The following is a 15397-nucleotide window of genomic DNA, read 5'->3' on the forward strand; positions in this document are numbered from 1 at the left end:
CCCTGAAGATATCTTTTAAAGTAAAAATGTAAAATAGTATCATAGACAAAATTCCATTCATCGAAGGAGCACAGAAATAAATGCCCGATTGTGAAATTAAATTAGAACCAAAAATGCTCATAAGTTAGTAACTTCAATTCTTTTTTAAAAAGTTCTTAGCTTTCAAAATATCTCCTCTTATTTCACTTTGACAATAGTGTAAGCAATTTAGCTTCTAGGCCAAAATAGAGATATTATTATTATTATTATTATTATTATTATTATTGTTGTTATTTTGGTGCATGGGTGTCATCATATTAATGCTAATTTGGTTACATGTATTCATCAAGAGTAAAATTCAGACTCATCTTAGCACCTGTTTTAAGCCTGCAGCAGACATCCACATTAGAATTGTATACCCTAAATGTTAGAGGTTCGTATAGAAAGTGGAGATGTATATGGCTAGTATATGGCTAGAACCTACTTCAGCTTTATAGCACACTCATAATTATTAGCAGTGGGATCCATGCTGTTAACATTGGACACTGTTTGAATGTTTCCTGATAATTTATAGGGTTGATTACTCCAGCCTCAAGTGGAACCTTAGGAAGAAGAGCAGCAAATGGTAAATCTCTGTGATGGTCCCTGGGGCAGGGGTTCAGTTTGAGGCTCTGAGTTATGTGGTTCTCAGCCTCTTTTCCTCCCCAGCCCTTCCTGTGGCTCGGTGTCATCATCATCATCTGTTCAGATAATGTCTGTTCAGAAATCACAGGTCTCTGGGGAAGAGAGAGAAGAGAGAGTCCTGTTATAAGCACACTCGCTGCAAACCTTTCACCTTGCTGTCAAGGTGACAAATGTTTGTCCTTAAGGGAACACTAGAGGTTAAATCACCAGTGTTTTTCTCACTTATCTTCCTTCCCATACTATCCCAGCTCTTAGCCAAATTTATAGCTAAGAGAATCTCAGAAAATTAGGCTGCTCGTGACCTTTATGAATCTTGTTCAGAGATCTGTTTTGTACAAGCTCGAAGTACTGATTACGTTATGAATTGGGGTCTAAGTAATTGGAATTTGCTGAAAGTCATTATGTCAGTACATTTTTCTTTCAGGGATAACTCAGAACAACAAGATTTAGGAAAGAAACATTTACATTTTGAGAGGTAGTATTGGAAAGTTTTCAAATACAGTTGTGACAAGGTGAGCTAGGACTTATTTTTACATTAGTATTGTGTTAATTAATGGTGTACACATCCTTGCATAGAGAAACACCAACATGTGCATTAACCCTGAAAATGGAAGTTGTTCTGTGTTGTTGTTGTTGTTGTTGTTGTTGTTGTTGTTGTTGTTGTTCTTCTTCTTCTTCTTCTTCTTCTTCTTCTTCTTCTTCTTCTTCTTCTTTCTTGGCTTATTCCATCCTATTCTCCATTTAGCAATGAGAATGATCTTGAAGGATGTAAATTGGGGCACGTGGGTGGCTCAGTCACTTGGGCATCCGACCTTGGCTCAGGTCATGATCTCACGGTTCGTCGGTTTGAGCCCCATGTCGGGCTCTGTGCTGACAGCTGAAAGCCTGGAACCTGCTTCAGATTCTGTGTCTCCCTCTCTTTCTGCTGCTCCCCTGCTTGCACTCTTTCTCTGTCTCTCAAAAATAAACATTAAAAAAAAAGAAGGATGTAAATTGATCATGTCATTTTCCTGCTTAAAATCCTTCAGTGTTTCTTGGGATAAATACCAAAATCTCTTATATGGCTTATAGGGCCCTGCCTGATCTAAGCCTTGCCTTCCTCTCCAGCTTTCTGCCATGCTGCCTTTTCTTTACCCACAGGACAGCTGCCATGTGGGCATAGTTGCAGTTCCTCTAGTCCATTCATTCAACATAGACTTCACTGAGCTTCTGCTCTGTATTGAGGCTACAAAAATGTACAAAACAGACAAAAATTCATGAGGCTTACATTCTAGTTGAGGGGATATGACAACTATAAAATATATAGATTTGCAACTGAAATATATGTAATATGTATCAAATATGTATATAATGTCATCTATATATGTCTCTCCCCCTTTCCCTCCCTCCCTCTTCCCCACATATATAAATATAAATACATATATAAAATATGGAGTAAATGAAGGAAAAATGAAACCAGAAAGGGAGGAAGCTAGAGGGGTTGCAATTTTTTTAAAAGGTGCTAAGTGACAGTCTGTCTTAGAATGTTTGGGCAGAGACTTGAAAAAGGTAGGGGAGCAAGCCTTGAGGATATTTGGGGAAATAATGTTCCATAAAGAGAGAACCCACAGTGCAAAGGCACTCATGTCGGAGAAAGGCCACAACAGGGTGGGCAATAGAGATAAATTCAGGTATGTAACAAGGGTCTAGATTATATAGGTAGGGCCTTGAGGACCATAGAAAGGACTTTGGCTTTAAATCTGAGTGAGATAGTGTATTAGTCAACTTGAATTGCCATAATAAATTGCCATGGACTAGGTAGCTTAAACAATAGAAATTTATGTCTCACAGTTTTCTGGAGGCTGGGAAGTCCACGACCAAGATGTCAGCCAACTAAGTTCCTGGTGAAGGACCTCTTCCTGGAATGTGGATAGTGTCTTTTTTGCCATGTCCTGGCATAGGAGGTTGGAGGGCTGGAGAGACAAATATGGATAGTGTCTTCCTCTTCTAGTAATCTCTTTTAGATTAGGGCCTTACCCCTTATGACCTCATTTAACCCTAATTACCTCCTAATGGCTCTGTCTCCAGATACAGTCACACTGGAGGGTAGGGCTTCAACACAGAAATTTGGCCAGGGGTGCACAGTTCAGTTCATAGCAGATGGGAAGACATTTGAGAGCTCTAAGCAAAGCAGGAACATGATCTCACCTAAAGACCACTCTGTGGAGAATGGAGAATGGACAGAATTAAGGGCAGGAGCAAGGAGACCAGTTAGGAGATGGTTGCAGTGATTCAGCCGAGAGATTGTAGTGACCCCAACCAAGGGTAGTAGCTACTGAATCAAGTTCATTATGATGTCAGGGCATTCTCACAGGTTGTTCCTTGGATTGCTTATATATGTATAGCATCTGATAGGTTTCAAAGCACTTTTATATATATTTTCCCAGGCAAGCCCCCCACACCTCTCCTGTGAGGCAGGCACAATATCATGAGGCTCAGGTTTCAAACGGGATTCTGGAGTCAGACTGCCTGGGTTTGTGTCCCCTCACTGCGTCTCCAATTCCTAGGAATAGCACCTATGTCAACCTTGTCTAGTGTTGTGCAGATTAAATGAAATAGTCCGTGTTAAGTGTTTAGCAGAGTGTCTGGCACATTAGTAAATAATAAATATTAGCTGTCATTATTTTTGTCACTTAGTAAGTTGTGAAATTAAGAGTCAAAAAGCATACACTCTACTTTCCATTATGTCATTTGCTGAAGGAGTTCCACTTTAAAACATAGGATAATTCAAGTCACAGAAAGCAGTGAAATTTTGTTTCTTTTCAAATATTCCATAAATTGAACGTTTCAGTCCTCCATCCTGACTCATACTCTCTTCATCCTCTGGAGAGGGTCTATTTATTCATAAAGGTTAGCCTTTTGTTTCCTTCATGAGTCCAAAAGTTTAATCTCCTCTGAATTGTTAAATTAATCCTTCTCTAGAAATCACTTAATTTCTATCTATTGTTTCCTCAACAGTTCACTGTTTGGTGTTTTCATTAGGAATGAAAGTACTGATTTGGGGACTGTTAAATTAAGACTTTATGGAGGTATCTGCTCCCACATCTGATTTTTGCTTCCTTTTTTGTCCAGTCTCCACTGTTGGGTGTTTTATTCATGAGTAGTACACAGAGTCTTATAGAAGCTCATGGCCAAATGTCTATGCAATTTCTCACTGCACAAGCATTTTCTCAGTAAGTCCCTAACACAGATGAACTTGAATGCCAGCCCCTGGCAGAATTTTGAATTAAGCTAGAAGGGTTGTAAAAAAAGCCTTAGGATCAGTCCTGGGTTGCCATGTATTTCAAATGGCACCTTGGTGTCTCCTTTCTGGGGCACATGGGAATGTCTGGATCCCTTGTGCAGGAGCTATACTTAATGTTTACTTATCTAGACACGTCCTTTTACCACTGCTGTTTTTTCCTAGTGTTCGGTAAAGCCCAGTGTGAGACTTCCCAGGAGTTTGTACTTTCCCCAGGGCCAATCCTGAGTAAGCCATTGATTAGCTCCTGGATTCTGGATATTTCTATTTCACCATCTCTTCCAAGCAAGGATATTAGTATCTGACCTCCCTATACTATTCGTCCTCAATAGCTTTCTGAATTTTCCTTCCTGCAGTTCTGGAAGTATAGCCCACTTGTTCCCTGGGCCATTAAGAGTTCCCTTGCATCACATCCTGAATTTCTCTCTGCGGTAACAATTGGTGTTTAACCCTACCAGATTTAACCTTTAATCTCTAATAGAAATATATAGACTTCAGAAAATCCTGAGTAATAAATTATAACTTACTAGGAGCAGAAACCTGTAGTGAAGAGAGAGGTAGGCAGAGGTATAATAATAAAAACTGAAAGCAAGAAAAGAGACAACAAAATCATTAAAAATGAGTATCTATTGATACGTCCCCATATTTAGGGATACATAGCCCTATTTACTAACATCAAGCAACCACTATATTTTATGATGGAATGTAAGGAGTTTTAGTATATAATTTTGATTGTGAGGCATCAGAAATGATTAAATTTTGTGAGACCTATTTTATAAAAACAAGGTAGAAAATAAATAATAACGTATGTTTGAATGACTCATATTTAAAAGACATGGAATTAAATTGTCTAGGGGTGCCTGCGTGGCTCAGTCAGTTGAGCATCTGACTCTTGATTTTGGCTCAGGGCATGATCTCACAGTTATGGGATTGAGCCCTGCATGGAGCTCTGCCCTGAACTTGGAGCCTGCTTGAGATTCTCTCTCTCTCTCTCTCTCTCTCTCTCTCTCTCTCTCTCCCCCCTGCACCTCTCTACTGCTTGCATGCATTCTTTCTCTCTCTGTCTCAAAAAAAAGAGATCTTTCCTCACATTCTCACCAGCCATTGGATTTCTAAAAAAAAAATTTAAAAAGTTAAAAAAATAAATTGTCTTAAAGTTATATTAAAGGGATCTTCTTTGGCTGAGAACATCAGCTTATATAGAAAATATTCTCTAAATATGATCCTAGATACTTGAGGGTTTTTTTCTTATACATATATGCAGGGCATATATATTTTTTAAGAAAGTACAGAAGCTTAAATGGTCCTTCAGAGTCCCTTCCAATTCAATCTGGTAGAGGATTTAAATATTCATTTATTTAAAATATGTTTACTGAGTATTTACTGTGTGGCTGGAACTAATCTAAACATTAGGAATAGAGTGGTGACGAAGCAAGGCACAATCCTTGCCCAGATGGAGTTTACATCCAAATAGAGAGATGGGCAGTATGGAAAGTAATCACACTCTAATTAAGTGCTGTGAAGGAAATAAACAGAATGATGGTATACCAGAAATTGTTCCATTTTAGTCCAGTTCTTTTCCCAACTGCTCCCCATTTCACTCATTTCCTAAGATAATTTCTTAATCAGAAAACCTCAGGCTTTAAGTGTTTTGCTTAAGTCCTCCTTATGAAGTTGTTTAATACAGGACAAACAATTTGAGTAGATAGTCAAAAGACTTGTCTAGTGTTTACACTGGTATACATAAAACTTTAACATAGGCCATGATTGGCAGGCTAAGTTGGAAGAGCATCATTTTAATAACAGCACAATAATAACAAACTTAGAAGAGAGATTTGTGCACTCTACGAATGGTACCAGCCATTGCCTTTAATTTTTTACTTTCCTTTGCTCCTAAAACAGATTCTCGTTGCAGAGGAGTGTAGATGCTGTGTTTTTGTTTGTTTGTTTGTTTGTTTGTTTGTTTGTTTTGTTTGTTTTTGTTTGTTTTTGTTTTTTTGTTTTTTTTTGCTGTGCAAAGTTAAATCAGTGCTTGACAGAGACACACACAACAATGAAGAATGACAACATAAATTGTAACTTGTTTTAAAATTACCTTTTGATACGATGGAGGAAAATACCTTTCGGAAGATCATGTGAATTATCCCTGTCTCTTTTAGGCCGAGTAATTATGTTCTATAATGCAATTTTTTGTGTGTATTGGATGGACAGAGTAAAGATGAAAGGCAACCATAGAGATAACAGCCTACTTCACAGCTGACTGAAGCAGGTGTTAGAAATGCAGATGAAGGGTGTTGACTAAAGACTGTACAAATTTGAAGTGAAAATGCCACTGGTGTGCATGCAGCGCTCTGCACACACGAAGTTTTAGTTGAATTATTCATTTTATTGTGTGAACTAGTTCAGGAGTTAGGGAAAAGGTGCTTTTTACATTTAAACTGTTTCTTCCCCCCCTTGCTTTTATCTGCACTTGGCAGGCAAAATGAACTTCGTTTTGTAAGTTTTATGCCAGCAAGTGGATGACTTACATCTCTCCATGAAAAAAAAAAAAACACCCAGGAACAGATAACTCACCAGCTTACGTGACCATATAAAGCAATCGAAACTAGAAATTATTTTCCCCCTCACTTTTTTAAAAAATGAAAGCCACTAAAGACAAATAAGTGTAAAAGTAGCTATCCAATCATCATTACCATCAACCTCACCATGAGATGTTTCTCAGATGCCTACATGGGCATCATTCTGTTCTGGATAAAAAGATAAAAAAAAAAAAAGCCATTTCTTCTGTAATCTTATGATTAAGAATCTTGTTTTTTTTTTTTTTAAAGGCAAAACAGATATTTTAAAATATTTAATGTATAATTTTAAAGCAGAGTTACATTTTAAGGAAAATGTCATAATTCCTGGAATTATTTCTACTCTCATTTTGGTTCATTTTGCTTTTTGATCTCAAGGCCTGGCTGACCTTGCTACAGGGCACCACACTGGTACCTAAAGGTTGACACTAGTATTGAATGCCTGTTTTTGGGGAACTCAGATCATTTCAGGTTACGCAAAAAGGTTTTATATATGTCTAGGAGGAAAACACACTTATTCCACATTTTAAAGGTGAAGAAAATGTAAATAAGGCATGCCTTGATTAATTGATTGACTTATTGAGATTCAAAGTTATGGAACTGCTGAAATTTTGACTCAGTTTGCTGTCCAAATGTGTAGACTTAAAATACCTTCTTTTGGTTCCAAAAACAAAGGGCTTCAGCCTCCAGCAGATTTGTATTGGAATCCTGTCTCTATCAGAGTTGTGTGACTCTGGCAACTAAATTGACATCTTTGGATCCAGATGTCTTTAAATGTGAACTGGGGATAATAATAATACTACTTCTGGAGATTGTTACAAGATTAAATATGAGGGGCGCCTGGATGGCTCAGTTGGTTAAGCATCCGACTTCGGCTCAGGTCATGATCTCACAGTTCGTGGGTTCAGACCCTGCATCGGGCTCTGTGCTGACAGCTCAGAGCCTGGAGCCTGCTTCGGATTCTGTGTCTCCTTCTCTCTCTCTGCCCCTCCCCTGCTCATGCTCTCTCTTTGTGTCTCAAAAATGAATAAACATTAAATTTTTTTTTAATTTAAATATGAAACAGTGGGCCTGGCACGTCATAGGAACTCACTATGTATGTATTTCCTTTTTCGTGGGAACAGTAGCTTGCCTTACAGATAGTCCCGCCTCTGCTATATTCTCATTTTAATTTTATAGAACCATTTAACAAGGTGTAGTGTGTTTGAGGGTTGATGTAGCTTTTTTCAGATTTTAGCTAGCTTTGTAGTTAGAAATTTGGGGAATAGTTTTGAGATATGTTCCTTTTAATTAGCCAACTGATGTTTGGAGAAAAGTATTAGATTTGGAGTCAGAATATCTTTGCTTATTTTCTGACTCTACCTGTACTAATTTTAAGACTATGGGTAAGTCATCTAACCTCTTTGGCCTCTATTTTCTCACTTGTATATTGGGGAAAGTAATAATAATGCCTCACCTATTAAGTGTTCCCAGAGTACTGTGAGAATTAGATGAGACAGTATGTATAAGATACTTTGTAAAACATGAAATGTTCTTGAAAGTTAAGTAAGCTATTATCATGTGTAATTTATCATTATCAAATTTATCATTTGTGCCCTTCTTCCCATTGGAAGGCACAATTATGCTATGAAATATTAAGATTAATTGCTTATTTCCACAGTAATGGATATCACTTTTTGTGATCCCTTTCTGGTAAATTAAACCTAATAATTTGATATAATTCAGATATTAAGTTTGTATCACTATAAAACTCTTGAACACATATAATGGTACCCCACAACACAAGATTATTCTGCCATAGACATTTATATCTTAAAATTTTACATAATATATGAGTGATTGCTCTGTTTCTAGAGTTCTTGATTGGTTACCAGAGTGTGGATTAACTGAGTACAGAATAACCCTTTGGTTTTTTTTATCAGTCCACAAATGTGCCATTTTCTCCCATTAAAAAATTAAGGTATGTTTTACATATAGTAAAATTCATTCTTTTTAGTGCATAGTTCTATGAGTTTTGACGAATTCTTATGGTCATATGAGCACCACCATAATCAAGATGTAGAACATTCCATCACCCCTACAGTTTCCCTGTGCCCCTTTGGAGGCATTGCTTCTATACACCCTCCCAGCCCCTGGCAACTACTGATCTGTTTTCTGTACCCATAATTTTGACTTTTCCAGAACACTGCATAAATTGAATCATACATCATGTAGTGCTTTGAGTTTGACAAATATGGCATTTTTGTTAATGTACAATTTTTAAACACCATCTTTTTTTTTTTCCTACTTGGGAACAAACGTGTTATTGCACTTATTTCTTTAAAAGAGATTTCCAAAGTTGCCTTTTTGGAGTGTGCTTTTCATTTAGAAGAAATACTAGTTGATGTTTTTGGCTCATATTATCTATATTATCTATAGATAGGTTGACAGTGCCTAAATATTCCTGAGCCTTTACCTATACCTACCCATTAAAATACTCCTCTCTGTGTGTTCCATATGCTGGGGAACAGTTGTTAAATTATCTTTCCGAATGTATGAAAACATGTTTGCTCCCAGCTTTTTAGTTCAGAGGTTTTGGGTTTGTTATTTATTTATTTTTAATAACCCAAGGCCTGTGTTATAGAGCGTATTGTGTCGTTCCCCAAATTCATATGTTGAAATCCTAACCTCCAGTGTGACTGTATCAGGAGCTAGGGCCTTTAGGAAGTAAACCACAAGGGTTGGTCCCTAATCCAATAGGACTGGTGTATTCATAAGAAGAAGAGGGGACACAAGGGGAGCTCCCTTACTCAGAGGAAAGGCCAGTGAGGTTACAGTGAGAAGGCAGCTCTCTGCACATCTAACTAACTCTGCTTGCACCCTGGTACCAGCCTTCCAGCCTCAAGTGTGCAGGAAATCAATTTCTGTTGTTTAAGCTACCTAGTCTATGGTATTTTGTTCTGGCAGCCTAAGCAAACTAACACACCCTGAATGTGAGAATCTATAGTGGCCCTGCGAATTTCCACCTAGCTGCAGAATTACACACAGTATCGCCATAATGTACTAAAATTTCTAGGAGACTCTTAAGTTTTGAGCTATGAAGAGGACGATAGAAATTGATAGCATTAAAGCTGGCATCATCCTAGTCAGACTCCAAGTGGTGACTCAACATGGTGAAGGGATTAATAGATGATAAGAAAGCTGATATTCCTACAAAGTGAGAACTATAGGACGCTTCAGAGGAAAAAAAAAATTGACTTGAAATCTCCCATCCACTAGTATGCATCGGTCAACTTTAAGCAAGAAGATGGGAAGTAGACAATTGCTGATTTTGGTTCTGATGTTCAACAAAGTAATGAATTTCTAGACTCTTTCCATCTCTCTGCTCTGCTCTACTTAGCTGTTGCTCTTTTACTCTCATGCTTTGTTGTCTTGTGGTAGCAAGATGGCTGCTGTAGCCTCAGGCATCGTGTCCTTTTTCAAGGTATGATGGAAGGGGAAAGGCATTGCTAGAAAGGTTTCCTCTCATCTCTGCCCTTTTAATAGGCAAGAGAAGCAGAAACAAATGGCTTTCAGCAGACTTTCTCGAATATTTCATTGACTATAACTCAATCAGAGGGTTACTGCTAGCTGTAAGGGAAGGAGACAGGTTGAGTATCTATCAAAGGGAACAGAATTCTCCTTTGCTTCTTGACGTTCTTCCCTTTGTGGCACACATAGGAAATGTAACATTTGTTATACATCCTGGGAGTGAAGAGAATGCTCTTGCTGCTCCAAGCCCTGCCCATCTGCCCTGAGGGTTAGGGGGAAGTCAATATCTTGGCTATCTATGGTGCATTTAAGGCTCACATTAGTTGGAAATGACTAGTGGACTAGCCATGAGTCATATCCTAGTTGGACATATTGTTGCCCCAAAGAAAGAAGTGTTAACATGATTTCATTAGCATATGAGAAGATGGGAATGGCTATTAGATGGGCATCTCATAGAATCTGACCCAGTAGTTGTTTGCTTCAAAAAATTATGTTTGATCTTGGAATATGCTATATTTGGATTTGAATACATGTGAGTCTGTTACTCTCAGAAGTCACTGTTTCTCCCCCCCCCCCCCCTTTTAATAGTGAGATTATTATATACTGTGAAAGAAGCTTGGAGCTGGAAAGTTGACTTCCTTTTCCAGGCGTATTTTCAGCCTCACTGCAGTCTGACTTCTGCATACATTGGTTATCCCAGTAGTTGGTAAAAGGAAAGTGGGGGACAGGAAAGGGCCCATCACCTAAGTGAATCAGGTTTATATGTGAGAGACCAGAGTTGCATAGTCAGCTTGTGAGGAAGAATCCTAGGAACCAGGCTCCAAGCACATCGGTTGTAGTTGTCTTCTAATGTGTCACACTGTTGAGGGTGCACATCAGTAGGTCTCCAGTCTCCAGTATAATTGGTCAGGATGCTCCTCTCCATAGCAGAGAGTGGAGAGCAGGTAGGAGCTGCATCAGCAGTGAGTTCCAGGCGGTTGCCAAGGCTTTGCTCTGCAAAACACGGTTGAAGAGCTTATGGAATGAAGATGTGAAACTTTAACTCTTCTATGCTCCAAAATACATAGATGGAGTGCCTAAGGTAGAAACGGGAGAGTAGTTCATATATTAGGTATTTGGCGATAGTCTTAAAAACAATATTTCCTCTAGAGTAGTCCTTAGCCTGGAGGCTTGGGATCCTAGTCAGTTCTGAAAATTTATATTCAAAATTTATTCTATAATTGTATATGGATTTTTCTAGAGAGAAAGGCCATAGCTTTCATCTAATTTTCAAAGATTAAGAACAGAGAATATGCCGAATGCTTAAATAACACACTTGAAGCAGTTTTTCAGGTCTCATTAGAGTTATTTTAAGAGAATTGTGGCTTCTAATTGTTCTATAACCTGATAATCTGTTTAAACACAAATTTGTCTTTGATGTACAAGGTTTTACAATATGTGCAGTATGTAGCATAAATGGCTTTATGGAAAAGGTATGCTTTTCTCCAAAGTATTCCTCAGGCCTGAGTCCACAAAATTTAGGTTTTTTTCTTGAGGAAGATAAAATCCATTGTAGGGGATGACCAAAATTACGCATTGTATTTGTAAGCGGTATTGCTAACTCCAAGATTACTTAAAATTAAGGGTAAATTACTTACAATTGTCAAATGCTTAATTATTTATTAGTCTTTGCAGAATTTGAATACTCATGGTATTTAGATATTTACCAAGTTAGGTTTTTAATCATAGCAAAATAATGATAGATGATAGACAGATAGGTAGGTAGATATAGGTACATAAAGAAAGAATGAGCTTTCTCTATTGTAAAACAATTGTCAGTTCTTCATTGCCTTCAAAGTTATTTCTGTCCTTTAGATGTGTGTGTTTAAATAATTTTTCCCTTGTGGATGAGGCTGACAGCATTTTCTAAATTGATTTTCTATCTGTAATATTCCAACCATATTTCAAACCTCATTAAAGCCCTTTTCATCATTTCTCTGACTCCATTAGTTATGGCAGCATCTCAAAATTTAGTTTTCTCAGTAAATTTCATTATTGTGGTTACCAAATCATTATAAAATGATCAGAGGAGTCGGAGGGAGAGAAGAGGAATTGACATATGAGGACACAGTGAAAGATGAGGACTCTTTGGCCTGTAAAGTAGAAATCTATCAAGTCATGAATGCCATAGGAACATGGACCAAGATGGTAGGTCTGGAAATAGACAGAGGAAAGGGCATGCTTAGAACTCTTGAAAACTAAGAAGTAGAGGCACTTAACAGAGGCAGAAATGTCATCTTAAAGAGTTTTTGGTGAATTTATTTCAGAAACAGTGAGAAACTAAATTATAGCAAATCTGGCTGTAAACGCTGAACAGATCTTGAATAATTGTATTATTATGCCATGCATGGCTCTTATTTTTTATCATGTTCTGGGACATCCTTTAGAAACAGAATTTTGCACTGTTTGGGCAAGGTGGGGCCTGATCTAGAAAGATAATCCCTATGCTTTTTTCATGTGAAGTTGGGAAAGAAGACTAGTGATAACCCAAATTACATATCAGTAAAGACTACATCTTCAGTTTATTCTTATAGTGAATTCATCCTTTATAAAGGAAGTGCTTTCATATCTGAAGTTCACTGTAAGTAAGAAACAAAATATAGACAAGGATGTTTTTATCTTTATTCAGTTTTTGAAGTTTATTATTGTCAGTTTATTTACTATATTTTATTTATTTATCATTTATTGTGAGAGAGAATGCACGCATGCAAATGGGTGAGGGGCAGAGATGGGGAGAGAGAGAATCCCAAGCAGGCTCCATGCTGTCATCACAGAGCCCCACGCGGGGCCTGAACTCACAAACCATGAGATTCTCATGACCTGAGCCAAAACCAAGAGTCAGACGTTTAACTGACTGAGCCACCCAGGCACCCCTTCATCTTTAACAAATAAACAGCTCTTGCAGCTAACAAGGAAGTAAATACGTATATCAATGGAAAAATGAGCAAGATCTTAAACTGGCCATTCACAGAGGAACAACTGTGGGTGAGCAATAAAATTATGAAAAGATATGTAACTATATTGTTGATCATATCAGTGCAAATAAAACTAAACATTTTCCATCTCTGAAATTAGTAAAGTTTAACAAGATTGACTTATGGGTGAGAATGGAAAGACTTTGCAATATACACTGTTGATAGGTCTATAAATAGATATGAGCTTTGTAGCTGGTAGTCTCACGATGTGGATCTAAACTGGAAATGCTGAGAACAATAACTATAATAATAGCATCTGTTGGGGCACGTGGATGGCTCAGTTGGTTGAGTGTATGACTCTTGATTTTAGCTCAGATTGTGATCTTGTAATTCGTGGGTTTGGGTCCCACGTTGGGCTCTATGCTGACAGTGTGGAGCCTGCTTGGGATTCTCTCTCTCCTTTCTCTGCCCTACCCCCAGTCACACTCGGGCACGCACACACACATACTCTCTCTCTCTCAAAATAAATAAATGAACTTAAAAAAAAGATAATAGCATCTGTCAAAGCAACCATGGATTTGGTGCTGTGCTAAACACTTAGCATGTATTGTGTTTTTTTATTTTCAATAAGTGTTATTACTCTTGAATTATATGAGGAAACCAGAACTAAAAAGAGTTTGATTTTTTCCCCCAGGATTATAGCAGCTATTCAGTGATGAAGTCAAGATATAAACTTGCACATTTCTAACTCCAGATTCCACAACAAGAAGTACTGTGTTGCTCAGCCTGTTCTTGGTGGGTCAGTTCCCCTTCTAGGAATTTGTGTGAAAAACGCAGTTATCAAATGCCTGAGTTGTACACGTAAGAATGTCTTGGAAATGGCACGATTTCATTCTTTTTTGTGTCTGAATAATGTTTCTTTGTGTGTGTGTGTGTATGTGTGTGTGTGTGTGTGTGTGTGTGTGTGTGTGTGTGTGTGTGTATACCACCTCTTCTTTATCCATTCATCAGTCTATGGGCACTTGGGCTGTTTCTGTAATTTGGCTATTGTAGATAATGTTGCTATAAACATCGGGTGCATGTATCCCTTTGAATTAGTATTTTTATATTCTTTGGATAGATACCTAGTAATGCAATTGCTGGATCATAGGATAGTTCTATTTTCAACTTTTTGAGGAACCTCCATACTCTTTTCCAGTGTGGGTGCACCAGTTTGCATTCCCACCAGCAGTGCAGGAGGGCTCCCCATTCTTCACATCTTCCCCAAGTTTCTTGTGTTGTTGCTTTTAGCCATTCTGACAGGTGTGAGGTGATATCTCATTGTAGTTTTGATTTGCATTTTCCTTGATAATAAGTGATGTTGAGCATCTTTTCATGAGTCTGTTAGCCATCTATATGTTTTCTTTGAGAAATGTCTATTCATGTCTTCTGCACATTTTACAATTGGATTATTTGTTTTTTGGGTGTTCAGTTTGATATGTTCTTTATAGATTTTGGATACTACCCCTTTTAGTTTTGTTGATTGTTTCCTTTGCTGTGCAGAAGGTTTTTATTCTGATGTAGTCCCAAGAGTTTGTTTTTGCTTTTGTTGTCCTTGTCTCAGGAGACATATCTAGAAAGAAATTGCTATGGCCAAGGTCAAAGAGGTTACTGCCTGTGTTCTCTTCTAGGATTCTTATGGTTTCAGGTTTCACAGGTCTCTGATCCATTTTGATTTTTTTGGTGTGTGTGTGTATGGTGTAAGAAAGTGGTCTAGTTTCATTCTTTTGTATGGTGCTGTCCAGTTTTCCCAATACCATTTGTTGAAGAAAACATTCTTTTTTCCATCGCATTCTTTCCTGCTTTGTTGAAGATTAATTGAACATATAGTTGTGGGTTTGTTTCTGGGTTTTCTTTCTGTTCCGTTGATCTATTTTTGTGCCAGTATCAAAGTGTCTTGATCACTACAGCTTTGTAATATAACTTGAAGTCTGTAATTGTGATGCCTCTAGCTTTGCTTTTCTTTTTCAAGGTTGCTTTGGCTATTTGGGGTCTTTTTGGGTTCCATACAAGTTTTAGGATTATTTGTTCTAGCTCTGTGAAAAATGCTGTTTGTATTTTGATAGGGATTGCATTAAATGTGTATATTGCTTTGGGTAGTATAGACATTTTAAAAATATTTGTTCTTCTAATCCATGAGCTTGGCATGTCTTTCTGTTTCTTTGTGTCATATTCATTGTTTTACAGTTTTAGGAGTACAGGTCTTTTAACTCTTTGGTTAGGTTTATTCCTATGTATCATATTGTTTTTGGTGCAGTTGTCAGTGGGATTGATACCTGAATTTGCCTTTCTGCTGCTTCATTATTGGTATAAGAATGTAACAGATTTCTGTAAGTTATTTTGTATCCTGTGACTCTAGTGAATTTGTGTATTAG

The 15397-nt window shown here is 37.6% G+C and overlaps 1 protein-coding gene across 3 annotated transcripts in view; it reads left to right on the plus strand.

Moving 5' to 3' along the window:
* The window catches only part of SLC10A7 (solute carrier family 10 member 7), a 250502-nt gene that overhangs the window by 98123 nt on the left and 136982 nt on the right, over positions 1-15397 (plus strand). The window contains exon 5 of one of the 3 annotated variants that reach the window (XM_042935366.1): positions 13678-13739. The exons of the other annotated variants lie outside the window; for them this stretch is intronic. Coding sequence (XP_042791300.1) covers positions 13678-13731 — 54 coding nt within the window. The 3' untranslated portion in view covers positions 13732-13739. Of the gene's footprint in view, positions 1-13677; positions 13740-15397 lie in introns of those variants that run through there. 3 annotated transcript variants of the gene reach the window in all.

The sequence above is a fragment of the Panthera leo genome, chromosome B1 (assembly GCF_018350215.1).
Source record: "Panthera leo isolate Ple1 chromosome B1, P.leo_Ple1_pat1.1, whole genome shotgun sequence".
Lineage (NCBI taxonomy): Eukaryota > Metazoa > Chordata > Mammalia > Carnivora > Felidae > Panthera > Panthera leo.